The sequence below is a fragment of the Gadus macrocephalus genome, chromosome 6 (assembly GCF_031168955.1).
Source record: "Gadus macrocephalus chromosome 6, ASM3116895v1".
Lineage (NCBI taxonomy): Eukaryota > Metazoa > Chordata > Actinopteri > Gadiformes > Gadidae > Gadus > Gadus macrocephalus.
Genome location: NC_082387.1, coordinates 24,432,455 through 24,452,256, shown reverse-complemented (window position 1 = coordinate 24,452,256; position 19,802 = coordinate 24,432,455). Strand labels below are relative to the sequence as shown.

Sequence of the window (19,802 nt, the reverse complement as noted above, 5' to 3'; positions counted from 1 at the left end):
TGCATTTGTCACTACTGCATTACAATGACTTAGTGTGTCAGGGACACTTTAGAAAACCATCCAGCTCAGCTGTTATTGAAGGATTACTGTTCTCTTTGCTCCTGACACAGGATAACTTTCTGATGGGCCAGTTTAAATAAAATAAAGGGATTAGATGGCGAAGGAGTAATGGATGTCGCACTTATTCAGCCTGAGCCTTTTTCCCCCCTCTGTGCAACAGATCGAACAGAATAAATACGTTAAGACTACACGAGGGTTCTATTGCACTGACCTGTCACAGCGGCCCGTACGGAACAACCTCCCTCTCTCTAACAACCCATCAGCTAGAGTTTGTGTGCGGTTTTCCCTCTCGCCTCTTTTGTTGTCACATATGCAATCGCGGCGTGTGCTCCGTCCGTCAGGACGGTCTCGGCCGGCCCTATTCCCTTGGAACCGCAACCAAACTTCCCCAAGTGACACCTGGAGGATAGGAACGCTCGCAACACATGGAGAACGAAAACAGAAACAGCTTTTCAAATGAGGTCTTTGTAAATATCACCCCCAGAATTGACCCGTTATTGACACCTTAGTTTTGACCTAATCCTGTTGTCTTGAAGCACTTTATGCTATCTTGATTCAATCATCTTGCTGCTAACTGATAGAATAGCTGGCCTTTAATGCCAGGGAAGATATAGAAAGAATGTATCACTCCCTAGAATCTCAACGGCTCTGAGCTCCCTTTGTCCAAAACAAAACACTAGTTTTAGTGTTTTGTTTTGAGTAAGCTAGGAGATGGATCAGCTATAAATCAAAACTCTGGCCCAGGCAACCTTTTCTAAGCAAGAACGTTTTAGTATGACGTATGTCTCACATGTTACAAACTCAGAGAAAATCTTTTTCCCTGTGAGGAGTCAAGCATATGTCCAGCCTATACCTTGACTTAAATCAGATCCAAACCAAACATGGACGACGGCCACGAGGGGAGCACAGAGTTCTACCGCTCATGCTGAATCATTATATTGCCCGGGAAGATGGATGGTGAGACAGGATAATAAAAAGAGAAAGTAACAGGATTAAAAGGACGATGTGATACCTGCATTAGATCATCCCACACTGGCACAAGTGCACCAGAACTTTATGACACAGGCCTAGCTCCACATCTTACACACGCAGCAGTTAAAAAACAAAGGCCCACTGGCTCAGGGTTCGTTATAACCGCAAGTATTTAACAACAGTTTTGCAAGAATGAAATCCACCAACAACACTAACAAACAATTTGCCTTCCAAATACTTGTGTACACAAAGTTCACAAAATAGACCCCGTTCCCACCATGCTCATATTTCTGGTTATGGGCCGTGCATTTGATTTACTCCATATGATTCACATTTGTGAATTAATAGCAATACTTGTATTCATTAATATCAAAGACCAATTACGAAAATATCAACCTGTATCCCTGATAAAAAAAAATTGGAATGGAGCCCCATTTTGTAATGTTAATGACAAGTCAATGACACAATGTCAATGCCAATTTAAGTATTTTCAAGTAACATGAAAACAATCTCAATAAAAACACTAACTAAATAATGAACTATGGCTTTTCATCAGCGTCCTAAAGAACTAAAGTCCCAAAGTAACACATGGGCAACATCATCAAAGCAGAAGCAACTTCTTCAGGAGAACTTGACTCTACTGAACACCGTGAGCTGGCGACCCACACACCAACAGCCTAGCACTGTGGCCGTGTCGGCCAGGTCGTTTGTGGTCCGTCGTTTGTTTTATGATTTAACATCAAGAAGAGGTTGCCGAGCAACGTGGTTTAATAACAGCAAGAGTAGAAAAGAAGCAAAAATAAACAGCATTTCTGGCCGGCGGTCCTCGCTGCAACGCGCTCTGCATTTCTATGAAAGAGCGATCTGTTCGGCTGGAATCAAAAGTGTACTTAGCGAAACACAGCTGCAAAACAGCGACAGAAACCTTTGACTGTTATTCAACTCTCTATCTCTCTCCGGACCTTGTAGAGTCTGAGATCCACTGAGCCCGGTTCTGGCCCGGCGGGGTCTTGGCCGTGCAGCAGTGAGGGAGGAGAAGAATGGGATTTGAAGAAAGGGTGAGGGGAGGCTGGTGCAATACACAGAGGTAGAGGCCCAATCCCATTTCTACCCCTTACCCCTTCCCCTTACCCCTCCCCCTTGTTTGGAAGGGGGAAGGGGGAAGGGGAAGGGGAAGGGGAAGGGGAAGGGGAAGGGGAAGGGGAAGGGATAAGGGGTAAGGGGTACCCCTTACCCCCTTGTTTTGAAGGGGTAACAGGAAGGGGTAAGGGGTAGAAATGGGATTGGGCCAGAGAATTAAAAACATAGTGCGCCATTTGCGACGTTACAGTGCAAGGAAACCCCCGAAACACTTAAAAATAAAAATAAACTGTTAAAAATCTGTTCAATTTGGGTCTCACAAAGTGTTCAGCATGTTGTTTAAGACAAAAGCTTGTAAAGGTTTTAGGCAGGGCAAATTCTCTAAAATATACCAGCCTGCTACCTCCACAGCATATCGTTTGATTGCGATATTTTGTCAAACCTCTAATTGGCTGGCAACTAACTGGTCCGAGAGACTGTGGGGAGATTTTGAGAAGGGATTTTACAACCAGATATGTTTTTTTTAAGTTTAAGTTTTTAAGTGCAAAAAAATTCTTTTATTTATCCTTTAAAAATGGTGCCTTACAGCTGCAACTAGCAATTCATTACAATTACTTTTATGTTTAAAATGCCGTATAAAGGCCAGTTACTGAAGCCCAAAGGGATGAAATGTGCTTGACCAAAAACTTTAAATCCAAATAATTGTTATAAAATTGTAAAACCTTTGCAGATTCACGGGAAGGAGACCAAAAGCTTGCTGCTAGCTGACGTAGCTTTGTCTTTGGCAGGTACCTACGTCAGCAGTCATGCAGGTTTGAAGAGCGGAGCCCACACCTGTGCACAGAGGCGCCGCGTCCCATTAGGCATACCAGGCAATTGCTTGGGGCCCCGGGCCACTACTAGGGCCCCCAAAAGGCCCCCCCAAAAAAATAAAAAAAATAAAAAAAAATCGCTACATACAGAGCGTCTCCCGATTAATAGGGATGCACCGCATATTCGGCCACCGAACATGTTCGGCCGAAAATGGCCCAAAACATAATGTTCGGTTTCGGCGGAAGGAGTAGAAAGGCCGAACATAATACACCGAACATTTTTTTCTTTTTATTAAAAAATAAATAATAATAATCATTACTCATTTAAAGGTACATTGTTCTTAAATTCTTGCTATAATGTCTGCTGGAATGTTAGAAAACGTTCATTATTAAATAAATATTTTGTATCAAATTTGTAATTGATTTTTTTTATAGAAAAGCAAGACAAAAAAGTTTATAAAGGACATTTAATTGTTTGATTTATGCAATGGTGAAAAATTAAAGCAAAATTAATGAAAAACATTAAAAGCCACATTCGGTATTCGGTTTCGGCCTTCGGCCAACTGCTTCGGTATATTCGGTTTCGGCCAAGAATTTTCATTTCGGTGCATCCCTACCGATTAATAGACAATTTGTGTTGACGGATTCCACCCACCAAGACAGCCAGTAGAAGCGGCAGGTGGGGTTGGCGATATTGAGACTCAGATACACACGTGGTATCGTCCACGCACGCAAGCATGGGTGACAAGCATTTTTGCACATCTGCTGCGTGAGAACATGTTCACTTGGATTAATTTGACCTACACTGGAGGCACCACACACGTACAATGCATCTGTGCATGCACGCACAAGCTTGCTCGCGCGCACACACACGCTCACACACACACACACACACACACACACACACACACACACACACACACACACACACACACACACACACACACACACACACACACACACACACACACAGACCCTCCCGAGGCCCACTGAGGCGTAAGGTTGAAACTGGAGCCTACCCTCACAGTGCCCCCACTCCCTCTTATCGCCGAGATGAGAGGTTTCAGTTCATCCTGAAAGATGTCATTTCTCAGGGTGATACGGGGGCTGCAAGCACCGTGCAAAGTGTTCTGGAAGTGGAAGAGACGGAGGGGAGAGGGAAGGGAAGGTGGTGGTGGTGGTGGTGGTGGAATGAAGGACACTTGGTGAAAACTAAACAGCCGGTGTCAGCAAAAAAACAACAAGAGGAAAATGGACGGTCGAGGTCTCTGAGCAGCCAAACAAGCCACAGAGGAAAATGAATTGTTTTGCGGGAGGAAGGATTAACCTTGTCGTGTCTTTTTATGCAAACAGCTCTTACATCGGATAGACCCCTGCCTGATGGTCTGTATTAACTTCAACGACCTCCGAACGAGTCGGGGAAGTAAACATGTGACAGCCGGCGCGGTCGCCCCCCTTGGTCTGTGTTTAGCACGCACCCAAGTTGGCAGTTCAGCGTCATTAAAACAGGGCGTGTTGGAGCCATCCAGCGCTTTCCTCCTCATTAAGGAAAAACTGCAGCGACAGCCGCAAAAAAAACAGCGCCTCAGCCTGCCTCCACTCATCCCCGACACAAGCTCAAGACGCACAAACTGTAAACACATAATGCGAGCACACATGCAGATGTATAAACACACACATCCACTGATCTCCCTGTTTGTTTTGCTGTTTAAGTAGAGCAGAAGACTGATCTCAGCGGAACACATGTTTTTTCTTTTTTCTTTTTCCGGACATATTAAGTGTAAGTGCGATAACCGTATAAACATACAGAAGAGCGGACCAAAACAATGATACACATGTGGGGTTCTCTGGAGGGATTAATTGTTGAGCCCTCAGAAAATGCGGGATAATGCTGGATGTATGAATTGAAAGATTCCCAGATTTTGCATGCTTACATTTCACATAATTAATAAATCATCCAGAAACAAATCAAACCATGCCCCACGACAAACAAGAGAATACGAGTTTGAAAGTGCACAAAATAAAAATAAACGAATAAACCCCATTTTGCTTTTTCTATACATAGCATATTCCGGATGGAAGTGAGGCTGAACCCAAGTCCAGCACGGTTATTGAGATAATGCTGCGAGGATAAGGACCCAGGCATCCGAAATACAAGGAAGTTGTGTGACTAAGCGTTCAATGACCCCCCCTCAACCCCTTTACTTCCTGGGTCACCACAACCCCATTCACCCACCACTTCCAGACGAGTGATCCTCAAGCGGATGTTATGTCGCAGAACTGGGTTAAGCAATGTGACATGGTATAGCCCGAGGGGGCCCGTTGGGGGCCTCACATCACGTCTTTCTGTAAGAAAGCTCTCATCATTAAGTCTTCCTCTTGATGATGAGATCACCTCTATCCCGCTCCAGCTTTCTGTGAACCTCCTTTGTTCTCCCGGGTTAATTCCCACCCTGTGTTGCCTCTATGCACAGAGAGAGCGGCAGAAGACTTAAAAGAGAGGGAGCGAGGTGTAGCATAGGGTGAGCCGGGTCGCTACTGGGAGCGTCCCCCTATGTGGTTAGCGCGTTAGCGGGCAGAGCCACCTCAGACGCTCCCACGATCGCCTACTTTCATCCTCCCGGCCTCGGGTTGAGTTTCACGCAGCTGTGCCAGAGAGATGAGACTCCAACCACCCCCCAACCCAATCCCCCCACCCCCCCCCCTCCACCATTGATTTGATTTGCGACCCTGTTTAAGTCCGTTCTGGTTGTGCTTCTCCTCCCTGGCCATGGGACAAAATCTCTCACCTCTGGCAAAAAGAGGAGGACAGGAGTGTGTGGGGGGGGGGGGGGGGGGATATTCAGTGTTACACAAGGGCTGGCGGAGGGAGGGAGAGAGGGAGGGAGGGAGGGAGGGAGGGAAGGGAGGTGGACGCACAGGTGTCCAAAAACTCCCCCCCCCCCCCCCCCTCTGCCACGGGCGGGTGAGCACACCTGTGCCACATCTGTTTCTTTGAGCCGCAAACGTGTTGCTGGAGAACCTTGCTTTCTTGCACACTTGCACACTTGCACACTTGCACACACACACACACACACACACACACACACACACACACACACACACACACACCCTGAAATCCACGGCTAAGCCAAACAAGCCGTCCCCTCCCCGTCCACACGGAGGCCACACGCGCATATCCGTCATGCGGACGTCAACGCCGCCGCCGGAAACGGATCAACATGCCGCGTTGGCAACAGGCTGCAAAAGGCACGCATCATCCAGTCACCTGCTATTCATCAGCCATCAAACAACACATGTGAAGGAATAAACACAGGGCCGATGGTGAGGTCGTCATAGGGCTACCCCCTCGCTTTGACGTTTGAGGCTTGGGCAACATGTTTACCCCGAGCCCTAACCCTCACCTGACCCTGCGACCTGCTGTGGATGGTTCAGAACAGGGTGTGGCATTTCTACTGCCAGAAGGCGTGTGGGGTTAACACAGTGCCTGCCGCAGTGCCAGAGGGCAGAACCTCGTTTCAGAAGATTATTATGTTATTATTATTATTATGATCTCGATTGTCCATTTCTGGAAATTTGGCTTTGGTTCCTTGTGCCTGTGCTTGAGCGCAGTGGGACAGTGGACCATTCAGGCATGCACAACATTTACACCAGCCTCTGGTGACTCCCACCACCTGACTAAGCTATTTTCTGGTCGTTTTCACATGCGGGAGGTAGTTTATTCAGGATCAGCCAGTGTTCCAGGACGGAAGGCCTGTCTCAACCCCCCCCCTACACCCCTCCTCCAGGCGAGAGAGAGGATCATGATCAATGAGGTTAGGTTCAGTGGTGGAGAGGATGGGTGGGGTTAGGGTCAGGGTTGGAGAAGCTGGGGTGGGGTTATGGTAAGGGTTGGAGAAGCTAGGGTGGGGTCATGGTTACAGTTGGAGAAGCTAAGGATGAGGTTAGCGAAGGGTAAGAATAATCAAAAACAACGAATAATGAGTTGTCAAAATGGATCTGGATTGGTTAAGCAAGCCCTGTTGTTGAATGCCTTAACATTATTTATGTTGACAGAATTGTTATATTCACTGAAGAAAGGAGGCCAGAGCCAGTTTGGTCCAAGACAAAAATCAAAACAGACCTTGCAAAAAACACATTTGCACATGCAAACACGTATTTGCACATGAGCGGAATTGCGTTAATGTTTGGATAGTATGACGCGGCTCGAAGAGGAACCACGTACCTAAGAATCTTCTCTGGATCAACACTCGGCAGCGCACCCAAAACTTGAACCCCACTGTCACGCTGTACAAAATACGTAAGGAAGGGAGAAAGGATGAGGGAGGCAGTGTCTCAAGTAGCCTGACAAGAGGACAGCACAAGCCAGGGGCAGAGAGGTGTTCTGGGAACAGTCAACGCTGACCGCCACACAGAATGGCGCCATTGGGTTTCAGGTGTGATCATGCCTGGTCCACCATTCTCTCTCTCTGTCTTACGGTCGCTCCATCCAAAGCAGTGCGTTGAATCTGGAGCAGAGATGGGGTGAAGGAGAGTGTGGTGAGACGGCAGAGGCCCAACTGATAAACACAACGCAAACCGGAGATTAGTGTACGTAAAGCCTTCTAGATTTGCTCTCAGGAGATGAGTAATTGCCCCCCCCCCCCTACCCCAACCACATGTAAACTGCGGCTGGAAAAACAACAAAAGCCGCTGACTAACTGTGTTGCTGTGTGCTGATGTGGGGGGGGGGGAGACACCCTGTCATTTCCCCCTTCTGACTTCCCTGGAAAGGCCTCTCTTCGTCTAAACACGCTGCCTTTGTCTCACCAAAGCAGGGCTGTGAATGTATTTTTAGACCGGGATATGGTAGCAGACATGGGCCTCATGGGTTCCCTTCCTTCAGGGGGGGGGGTGGTGGGGCCTACTGAATCGAATCGATGTGCGAGTCTTTATGTCGTTTCGGCATCAGACATGCTAAAGGGTAAATGATCCCTGCGATGAAAGTTGGAAGAACGGTGCTGGCTCACAACACCGCTCAGCTGTGTATGTTGAGCCATAGGAGCCAACCTGTTGTTTGATTGTTGCAGAGCCTAATTGAGTGATTCTGATCCAAACTGCATGGTTTTTCCCTTTATTTTCCATCATTACGGTATTAACCTGCAAACACCTCCAACACACACACACACACACACACACACACGGTACGTCAAATTTGTAACCCTTTATTTTAAAAATAACAGAGGCATAGCAACATCATCATTAAAATGCTGTAAACAATACAACAATTTAAAAAAAAAAAACATTTTGGAAAGTCTCAGGGCGTGTTTTAGTTGCCTTAGCAGCACCACTAGAGGTTAGCATTCAGTCGGACGGGACAGATCTGCCCCTTAAACCCCGTTGATGTGCATCTTATCCTCCTCTTCCTTCAGGCCCCTCTTGTTCACTCCGCTGAAGTACTTCTCCCTGAAGGCGTTGTGTCCCTGGTAAGGGCTGTAGCAAGGCTCCGACATGTCAACCAGGGCGTCTGACTCCTGTTGGGTGAACAAGGGGTGGGGGGGGGGGGGGGGGGCTCAGTTAACTGTGGACGGTCGCAAGACCCAGGAGACGCTCGGAGTCGCTGCTAAAGACGGGGCAAACATCTGGACGTCTCGATTAATGCGTTAACTTGATGTGTTAACTTGATTCTCCCTCCGAAATTGTTTCAAATCTGCTCTCCCACCAATAAGTGGAAGGGCTTTTTTTTTTTTTTCTTTCTTGTAATTCCCCCGCCACGGCCTGCGCCCGAAATAATAGACGGCCCTAATAAGGTGCCCGTAAATAAAACACGGGGGAATCAAACGAATCGACGCCGCGCGCTTACGGAAGGTGTCGACGGACACGCCATGCTCTGCGGCTCCTCCAGGAACACCTATTCCCATCTGTCCCTGGGCCGTGCCGTCTCGGCGGGCCGACCGACCGACCCGTGCCAAGATAAAAAGGTTTCCATGATGCCATCGGAAAAAAACGGTTCAGGGCAACACCGCTGGCAGCGGCGGAGGAGTGTGTGACTTATCACGACTACAAACTGGACTCATAAATATATTTTACCTTGGCGAGATCCACAGACGCGTCGGGGGCCCCACGGGGCGAGACACCTCGTCAGTAAGACGTCAAGCAAATTATAAAAGATGGATTTTCCCAGCGGCACATCTTGGAAACAGAAGCCGACCGGCCTCTTCAAGGGCATTGCGTTTCCTTCACTCAAACTACAGAGGGCCGTAAAACATGCTGTAAATGTGTGCAGGCGTTTGCAGAAAACACACACACACACACACCCACACACACGTATACCGTAAATGCTCCTTTAAGTTTAAAACGTATGGCATATTCATATTTGGGCCTTAAAAAAAAAATGCCATCAATGCCAGTCAACATCTGTGTGTGTGTGTGTGTGTGTGTGTGGAAGTATACGTGTGTGAGTGTGCGTGTGTATGCTTGCATATTAAACAGACCCCATTATGGCAGCAATTTGGTGTTTTGAAGTGGAGTTGCCAGAACCAAAAGATGGAATGTTTTCCATACAACGTGTGATTAGACTATTTAGAGTCCTTAAAGAAATGAGCCAATCACAGCCAGATGTCCAGGATTCAGACCAGACAGGCTTCGCCCCGACGCTAACCCTTAACCCACAACAAGGAACAGAGAGAAGACGCACCGCTCAAACAGGCATACATGCTACGAAGACACATGTATCCTACATGTGTTTATGTGGTGCCATCCAGAAGCAAAGCTATGAACCACAAGAAGAAACACATGGAAAAGGAACGGGGGGGGGGGGGGGGGAGGGGTAGCGCACATGCTCACACTTTTCAATAAACACTGATATCTGAGAGGCTGAGAATGCTTATCCTTGGCAAAAAATACTTAGAAGCTAGCTTCATGTCATGTCATTAAAAAAAAGCCTAGGATGTCGATTATTGGAAGACTGGCATGTTTCGATTCACACGCAAACGCTCGCGCCCAGGAACTGCAGGACACGTGTCATCAAAGTACATTTTTTTGTCAACGCATGATATCTCCACAAGCTCGATTTTGTATTAATGCCACAAAAAAAATAAAATAATTGCAGGCGACGTTCACACCAACCTCGGGCTCCTTGAACTTCTCCATGGTGATGAGGCGGCGGGAGGTGTGGCTGGAAAGCGTCTGCTCACTGTTACTGATCATCTTGAGACACGGGTGAAGGGGGACCATCTCATCACAGTACCTAGAGGGGGACGCGCACACACAGCTTCAATCCTGTGAACCCTGATATCATTTTATTAGCCTGATGCAACAGGGACACGCACTCACGACGGCGATAAACAAACAACACCTTTTCCTCCGGTCCTCAACCTACAAGGCATCCCCCGTGCCAACACTTGTCTCTTGCCATCAGTGCCTTTCCCCTCGTGCCCATCCGTCTCATCGCTCCGTCTTTCCATGCAGGCAAGACAAGCTGTGCCAGGTCATGTCCTTGCCGTTCTCACTTTCAATGTCGCACTCCCATCTCTCAGGTGTGTGTCCTGTTGCCGGGGGGGCTGATCTGACCCCTGTATGGGGAAGTTCCCCTGAACCCTATTCAATATTGCGACCGCAACGCGCGCGCTGTGTGTGTGTGTGTGTGTGTGTGTGTGTGTGTGTGTGTGTGTGTGTGTGTGTGTGTGTGTGTGTGTGTGTGTGTGTGTGTGTGTGTGTGTGTGTGTGTGTGTGTGTGTGTGTGTGTGTGTGTGTGTGTGTGTGTGTGTGTGTGGACTGAGCTCAGAGGATGACTGCAGAGCTCCGTCATCGCCAGAACAACTTCGGAGACATAAAAGCTGTCGCGGCGCGAAGCCCTATTAACAGAGAGTGATGTATGTGTTTGCATATTTGTGTCAGTCGCGACCAACCGCCTTCCTGGCACCAGCTCGCCGTTCAAAGCTCGATTGATTTTCACCTTGCTCTGTTTGTATCGCTGGTCGCTATGGACACTGTGGAGACGATCGCACACCTCGGTTGCCACGGGCACGCTCATTGGACAGACGCGCGGAGGCGGTAATGCTCCCATGTCAATCAGCTGAGAATGACGCCGTTGGACCAAACCCCCCCATACTGTAACTAGCAGTCTGACTGACTTTTACCATTTTAAAACATTAGTACCGAAAATATCAGGAAATTCATTGATGTGTACATTGTGTGTATATATGTGTTCATACATAGATATATGTTTTTATATTACCCCTTAATTTGTGAATACAAAAGTAATACTACGACCTAAAAGTTCAAACACATGTATACGCCAATACTATAGTACTACATATAATACTACATCACTACGATAGTATACATGACATACTATCACAAATCTAGGTCCATCTGCCAGCAGGTGTAGCATGGAATTAAATTCAAACCCCAATTTCCTCTTTTTTTTTAAATACCTTTGAGAAAGTACAAACATACTACCATTAGTACAATTCAACTGGCTGTTAGTTAGTATCAGTACCCAACTGGCACCATTAAACAGTATCCAAATACACAACTTGACCCTAAACTCTTGAAGGAGTAACAACTCCATCCCATAGACAACAGCGCCCCCATTGGCTAGAAAGTGTCCTCCAGTCCAAGGATAAAGAAAAAAAATAATTAATTTTCTTTTAAATTTTAAATGTATCAAATAGTAAAAACCATTTTGAAGGGATGGCGATATTTATGTGTAAAACATAAAATAATAATAGGACTTCAACCCATCAACTGCTTTAGATCAAACTAGGTTTGGTGAAATATAATAATAATATATATATATATTATTAAAGAATTAAAAAGGTTCACTCATAATAACTTCAGGGATGATTATAAATTGGAACTCCTGTTCTTTCCCAACCAATCATTTACTTTGGATGGTGTTGACATGAGCAATCTCTCAAAGTACGAGCAGGGACTTAATGGCAGCGATGAACGATGCCACAATCCGTTTTTATTTATTCTTTCCATTCTCCGCTGTTTATTGCTTTACTGCGAACAGGGCTGGGGTCAGGGTTAGCCCGAATGGTTAGTGGTCAGCAGATTGTTGGTAACACAATGTCTTGCTGGCAAGACATTGTGTTACCTATCAACACACAGACACAAAAAGACAATGAGAATTGAATGGACAGACACAAGCAAACACACACAAAGAGTCTGAGAGAAACCCGATCGCTCCCCGAAGCCCGTGGGGAGCCCCAGATTAGGCCTGGGAGACGGGGGTTCACTGGGGACACACACACACACACACACACACACACACACACACACACACACACACACACACACACACACACACACACACACACACACACACACACACACACACACACACACACACACACACACACACACACACACACGGCAGACTTTACAGCTGGCTTCAGACGTTTATTTTAACCCGGCAATGTGTTGCGACGCATGGGGTCAAGGGTTAACTGTACCCCCTGGCATGGAGACAAGAGTGTGAACCTGGTCACAGTGTGAAGCAACCCTCTCACACACAGACAGTCTTGTAATTAGTTGCCAACCCCTGTGGGGATTCTTCCTTACACCACTTCATCACAATCTCTGCTACTGTCTGTTGTGGCAGAAACCACCAACTCACACCACCTGGACACTCTCTGCCTGCAACAGTTCGGCTACCATCCCATGGGGCTGCTGATGATTTAAACCCTCGTGTGGATAATTAGACGTTAGCGGCTCTCTGACATTGTGGCTCACCACAGCTCAGGTGCTGAAGTCACTGAAGTTTAGGCGCGAGGGGCGGGTACGTCTCTGAACAACCATTTAACGGCATCGCTGACTGTGGAGGACCTGAGTGAGCCCACGCTGAGATCAGGGGGGGGGGGGGGGGGGGGTTGTGAGGGTGTAGATTAACCTGAAAACAGGTGCATCGGAAAGTCCCCCTTTGTGTGCAAATCTGCTGATGGTCGCAGTCGACAGATGTTGAAACAACACTGCACCTTTCATTAATAAAGCCCTACCAGAAGGTATGATCCAATGTAGGGAAGGAGGGTGGGAATCAGAGGCCCAGAACAAGGTCCCTGTTGTCAGAAGACATTTACACATGAGGATTTCCAGAAGTGGTGCCTTGCAGCTCAATGTTGCATGAGTAACGGCTTCTTTCCGACAGTGGAGTGGTTACACATGACAGGCCGCAATAATATATGATTGCTAATTTGTGGCCCATGACTGCCCCCAAGTGGTCATTTTCATCCAACTACCGGTACTTATTCAAATGAGATTTCCAGTACACAGTGTGGCATCGGGGGAACCATGGCATGAAAAGAGACATTTTTGGACCTCTTCTGAACCACCGTCACAAACAAAACAGCCACATTGTGAGGTGGATAGGACAGTTGTGGACTTACTCTGGACTGTGGACAGGTAACCAGTACACCAGCCTGCCTCCCATGACCAGGTGGTGGGCGGCAAAGGTGAGCAGATCGGCAAAGATGTCGCTCAGATGGTACGCCATGGAGACGGGGACGTGGCTCTCTCCAAAGCTAAGGGGTTGGAGAGGGGGACCCCAGATGATGTTAGGGGCCGTCACACAAGCGGAAATGTAATGGCCTCTAGTAGACGAGAAGGCACTTTGTTGAGATGTACTACGGTGACGGGGTGGATTTAGAGATTACTGTGAGTATCTGCTGGAAATAGTTGCATAATAATACAAAACAAACAAAATAACATTTCGGATAACTATTGCTGCTCAGAAGACTGTTCAGTAGCTGTTTTTTCTCGCATTTTTGTAGCTTCTCTAGAGTCACATTTAATGCGTTGATCGTTTCAGACTCAACCTCTAACTTGTAAGTCCCGTTGGATTCAATCGGCTTCTACGTGACTCAAGGTAAATGTTCCCGACATGCAAACGCAGTGGATGGCCGAGGATACTCGAGAGACTCGTGGGGCCCGTGGGACAGGCGTACTCACTAGTCCTCAGGCGGTTTGGTCACATCCTTGTGGGAGCCAGTTCTCCGCGTGGACTCGCGGATACCGTAGGGCGCTGCAGAACAACGACAACCAACTATCACCAAACGACGCTCTCTATTATATTCTGGTTTTTATTATTTTACGCTTTTCATTCCCTAGAGGCTGAGATTTCCGTAAAAAATACTTTCATTTAAGGGTCACTACATTATTCAGTTTCCAATACACTTTTTAGATAAGGGCCCGGTGTACAAAATTAGCTGCACGTTATAAATTCAACATAACCTTGAAGTACATTTGTACGTATTTTACCGTAGCATTTTGTAAACAAACAAAAACGAAATTACAAATATTGGATGCAATTGTGAAACAGGGCATCCCGACTAGAGTGACCCTGGAGAGGTACGTACGGTCGGTGATGATGGCGTCAAAGTGCAACCCCGTCCTCCAGATGCGCTTGGAGGCGTCCGACACCATCACGTCCACGTAGGTCATCTCCTTCCCGTACTGACGCAGGTTAGCGCGGATGTTCTCGTCGGGCCCACGCCACTTCTGGTTCGTGCGGCTGGATCTACCTGGGGATGTGTGTCAACCCAATGCGCCGCCTTTGAATAGACGCAACAGCAGGCGCTTCCCCCCCCCCCCCCACACACACGATGCAAAAGGATGAGGAACTGTAGTGTGCGTGTGAATACATTTTTGTTCCCAAACCTTTCCCATGAATGGTGTTGTAGTCGATGTCAGTGCCGCACACGTAGGCCCCGAAATGAGAACAGGCAATCAGTAGACTACCTTAAAGAAGGAAACAGACAAAGGGACACGTTGAATATCTTACGTGCTGTGGACCTGGGGTTGCTAAAGGTTTTTTTCTTTTAGATTAACGTTGCCATTTTTGTTTGAGATACAAGGGACGGGGAAAAAAACATTATTTTCATGAGGTCCACTTGAAGCTTGACTAATATATTACACTTTACTATCATAAGGTCCCCCCTTCACTTTAGGCGTCTTTGAGTGTTATTAATTATTATTATTCTTCATGTTTATCCTCTGTTTTCCTTTTATTCCTAGTCTGTTTTACATAGTTTTGAATGATGACTATATGCTCTGTAAGGTGACCTTGGGTGTCTTGAAAGGCGCCTCTAAATTAAATGTATTATTATATTATTGGGTGTCAAGCAACTTTGTTGCGAGACAACCTATTGTTATTGTACGAATTCCTATTATTATTATTATTATTATTATCCTTCAATGGGAGTCAATGGCAGCCCATAGAACCGCTTGGCGAAAAGTTGTGAAATTTGGCACACTGGTTCAGGACAGCCCCATTAGCCCATTGAGCGAATCTCAGGTCGCTAGCCCAACAGCTCTAGCGCCACCAACAGGTCAAAGTTGGGCATGCATTCATGTTCATAACTTTCGACCTATTCGACCAATTTTCACAAACCAGGTATCATTGGATTCCTTGAACTAAGCCCAGTACAAAACACCCTATGACGTCATTGCGCCATGACGTATATGTCCGCCATCTTGGTTTATGTCAAAAACCCTCAAAATGCTACTTCTATCACAAATCTTGTCCAATCATCTCGAAACTTGGTACACATGATCTTCTGGCCATGTTTGATACAAAACATTGAATAGATTTGTCAAATTCAAAACCGTTTGCCCGCTACAGCCAATCAAATTTGGCGGCATAGCCGCCAAACTTGATGTAAGCCCATATCTCAGCAGCCCTTTGACATATCATAACCACCCTTGTTACATAGACCCATGACCCCATAAAGGTTACACTGAATGAATTTGGTGACCTTTGACCTCTAGGGGGCGCTGTTATTAATGTCGATGTGTTTTGACTCCTCTCTCTTCACATGGGTACATGTAAAACTTATTTTCAATGTCTAGTGATACTAACAGACCTCCCCGTATAGCTAGTATATTATTTCTTGCAGAAATATCCGCGACAGCCAATGATATTCGACCGCGAAGCCCCCAAACCGGAAACACGCCAATATCTCAGCAGCCCTTTGACATATCATAACCAAACTTGATACATAGACCCATAACATCATCATGGGGACACTCAATGAATTTAATGACCATTGACCCGTAGGGGGCGCTATAATTAATGAAGACGTGTTTTAACTCCTCTCTCTTCACATGAGTACATTTCAAACTTATTTTTAATGTCTGAGGATACTGCCAGACCTCCTTATATAGCTTAATAATTATTTCTCATTGCAACATCAGAACTTGGCCGCCATGTTGAAAGTTGTCAAAATCAGTTGTAAATTTCCACAGGCCGCAAATTATGTCCAATCTTCATGGAACTTGGCATATATGATCTTCAGACCAAGTTGAACAAATGTATCAAACAGCTTTCTCAAATTCAAAACCGTTTGGCCGTGACAGCCAATCAAACTTGACAACGCTCATTAATGGGTAGACACTGCACTCGTGTGGCGACAAGCGGTACTTAATGTATACTACAACAATGACTATATTTACCATTACGCCGACTTACAATATAAACTGCAATTCCCACTGGATTCGATGCTTCACGAACTACCTCCAGAACGGATGCTTGTTTACATTGTGTCTCTTTTAGGGATATTGTTTCGAATACCCCTATGTATTTGTGACATTTGTTCTGTCAGGCAGACCGTATTGCGCCCTTACCTCTAGGTGGGGTCCTTTTCCCAATTACTCAACCCACCGGCTGTCGGTATTGCCGATTTCCGAGACGGTCGTCATGACCCTCTGGCCGATTACGTCCATCCGGCAGAATTAGCCTACCGAGTCCCATTATGCTTGACACCCACATTGCTGCTCGCAGCTATATTTATTATTATTATTATTATAAGGTTATACATTCCTATGCAGCCTTATCTAACTGAACCAAAATATATAATACTGTAATTAATTTTGATTTATTTAATAATATGAGGTCATTCAGGACAAAGGTCACAACTTCCCCTGCAGAACCCCTCAGCCCATATAAACCTATGCCCAGCAGTCTTAAAAGGCACCCAGTGCAACTTTCGAGGCTTAAAAATAAACATTCAATTTCTAGTCTTTTTTACACGTAGTAAGTTTCAATAACTCCATACCATTACATACCGACATTCAAGCAGCAAAGATGAGACGTCGTTGTGTGGTGAGAACTGATACAAAATCGATAACAACAACAATGCCGCCATTTTCTTTATTTTTTGTAACCTACAATAAATAAAGCAGGCTTCCAGTCAATGGAAAAATGGCTTCTCCCCACCGGCGATTGTTGTTGTTTACGATTTTCTATCAGTTCTCACCACACAACGACGTCTCATCTTTGCTCCTTGAATGTCGATATGTAATGGTATGGAGTTATTGAAACTTACTACGTGTAAAAAAGACTAGAAATTGAATGTTTATTTTTCATTGAATGTTTACATAAAGTTGCACTGGGTGCCTTTAAGCAGATCAGGTTATCCGTGTGTCTTCAGTACAAGAAACTGAAATTGTAGGTCAATTCATGGTCGTGCAATGGGTGTGCTCACTCACCGGTACCGACGAAGGGGTCGAAGACGAGGTCGTTCTTCTTGACCCCGGCATGGTTGGCCATGATGAAGGACAGGCAGGCTTCCATACTGGTGTTCCCTATGAAGTGGCGGTTCTTGACGGAGTATGAGCGGATCAGTTCGCGCTGGCCGTCTGCTATCTAGTAATGTACGGGGAAATCAATATATTTACAATCACAGCCCTCGCAAAAGTTGAGATCAATCTTGCTTTCCTATACTTATGTAATTGCAAGGCCCTTATACATAAAGAAGTGTATAATTAGTTTGTGATTTATAGCAATATAGATAATTTTTATCATTTGTATGCGTCTTACCCATCGGCCAAAGTAGACATAGAGAGGTTGATCTGGGATGTTATTTGGATCGGTGCCGTAGTCTTCCAACAAACAGAACGTGTGCTGTGGGGTCTTCAGGTTCACAGTACCATCAAATGAAAGATAGTCCAAAGCCTGAGCGAGAGAGATGGATAGATTCACACCCTCATCTTATTCTTACCTGCCCCGGGACTACAGGTTGAAAACAGCAATTTGCCACCTGGTGCAATACATCTCTCCTTGGTCTAAACAAGGTCAATGTTTCTCTGTACATTGTCCCTGTTTAAATAAATGTACATTACATCACAATTTATGCAATGATAATCAATGACAGACAAACAAATAAATAAATACGAAACTCCATGATGCTTCAAATGAAAGGCTTTTGCTTTAAAGCCTACATGCATAGCCCTCATTCATCTAGAAGCAAGAGAGAGAGGGAGCGAGAGAAAGAGAACTCACATCAATCCTTTCAATCCTGTCCTTAAACTCCAGCGTCTTGTTAAAAGTGTAGACGTTGATTCTGTATGTGGAGTCCTTCTGTGTGTACGGAGACTGGAGTGGAAAAAATACAAAAACAATCATAATGAATTCTACTGTATTTTTATATCAAATGTAATAAAAAAGTTCCCCTGGGTATATTAAGTCAAGAATAACGCAACTGTGAGCTATGCGTTTACCAACCATGTTCTCTTTCGGATACTTCAAGAGGGATGTTTTGAGTTCACAGTGTGTCTTCCCATGACCCCACAATTCAAAAGCAGACCTAAAAGAACATTACATTACATTACATTAAATCCCACCATTTCCAGCATTGAATAAAATGGACAACTTGCATTATTATTACAGTGGACTAAAGGATAAAATGTAAATAAAATATATGCAAAGTTTATACAACAAAAAGCCAATATAAAATTTTAGAATGTTCTCAACAGCATCAATTTCTTAATGTCTACCAGCTATGTATTTCCCTTTTGTTGTTTTAGTTTGACACTTACTTTGCACAAACGGATCTCGTCATGATGCCATGAACATCTTCTTCACATAACTCCCCCAAAACCCAGAAAGGAGTCTAGGAGAAGTCAGAATATGAATGACGAGACATTTGATCATGGTTTCATGAGTAACTTTAGGCCACGTTTGAACATATGGCAGTATTTAACAGGAAACATCGTTAGTAAAAAACGATGTGCTTCATGTCCCACCTTTTCTTTGTAGTTTTCACAAGGACGAAATGGTTTTCCTCTCAAAGCCAGCAAAGACTTAATTTCCTTGAAGGGGGAAAGTTATCAGAAAATATTCAACGGATTCATTTAACGTTAGGATCATTTTTACGATTTAAGACGGAAAGAAAAGTAAAGTAAATCCAGTCGCGATATAATAGGCATGTTCCATGGGGCATCACTTATTTAGTATTGTACATGATATAGTACCAGGGCAGATAGTAAGTGGAAACGTTGCAAGACATGACATGCAATAACATTGTAAGTCATTATGTCTCATTGAGGCCAACTTAAATAAAAATAATAAAATAAGTAGGTAAACAATAACTCGTTTTGTTGAAATATTTTAACATAAATATTACCGGTAATCTAAAATCAAGATTATCCTGGGCAAGATGAATTAAATACTGTAAGCATGATCGACCGGTGGTGGCTGCCATTTTTGTTGCTCATTCAAAATACATCCGCCATGGTACCGGGCGGCGGGCGCACAAGGCATATCAACTCAGTTCCGCCGGTTATTGGTTCCGCCTAGTTTATAACCGGCACAATCACCATAAATGGAAGAAATATGCTATCCTCGACCAATTTAAGTAGAACAATGTAGGCTTATTTATTATTCAGGTGGTACACACATACGTGTGGCTTTATTTTTGATCGAATTAAGAGAAACCACAAACCGAAAATATGAATGAAATTATATGAAATTACATATTTAATAAAAAAAGGAATTACTTTACAAAAATGTAGAATCAATATTAATGCAAGTTATTTGTCAAAATATTCCCTGTGCTTGGTCCAAGGTTTGTCTGACAAGATTTATGACATTGATACTAAGCTGCTTTGGGACGA

General features: G+C 45.1%; 1 protein-coding gene across 1 annotated transcript; it reads right to left on the bottom strand.

Annotated features, from left to right (window-relative positions):
- Positions 1–8,112: 8,112 nt before the first annotated feature.
- trmt11 (tRNA methyltransferase 11 homolog) lies at positions 8,113–19,452 on the bottom strand. The gene is made up of 13 exons (XM_060053235.1): positions 19,313–19,452; positions 18,933–18,998; positions 18,726–18,799; positions 18,412–18,493; positions 18,190–18,282; positions 17,728–17,862; positions 17,397–17,553; positions 14,568–14,648; positions 14,267–14,431; positions 13,860–13,932; positions 13,298–13,432; positions 10,032–10,152; positions 8,113–8,437 (listed from the first exon to the last, which is right to left on the bottom strand). Exons 1-13 carry the CDS (start codon positions 19,388–19,390, stop codon positions 8,294–8,296), a joined length of 1,404 nt encoding a protein of 467 aa, XP_059909218.1. The 5' UTR covers positions 19,391–19,452; the 3' UTR covers positions 8,113–8,293.
- Positions 19,453–19,802: the final 350 nt, after the last annotated feature.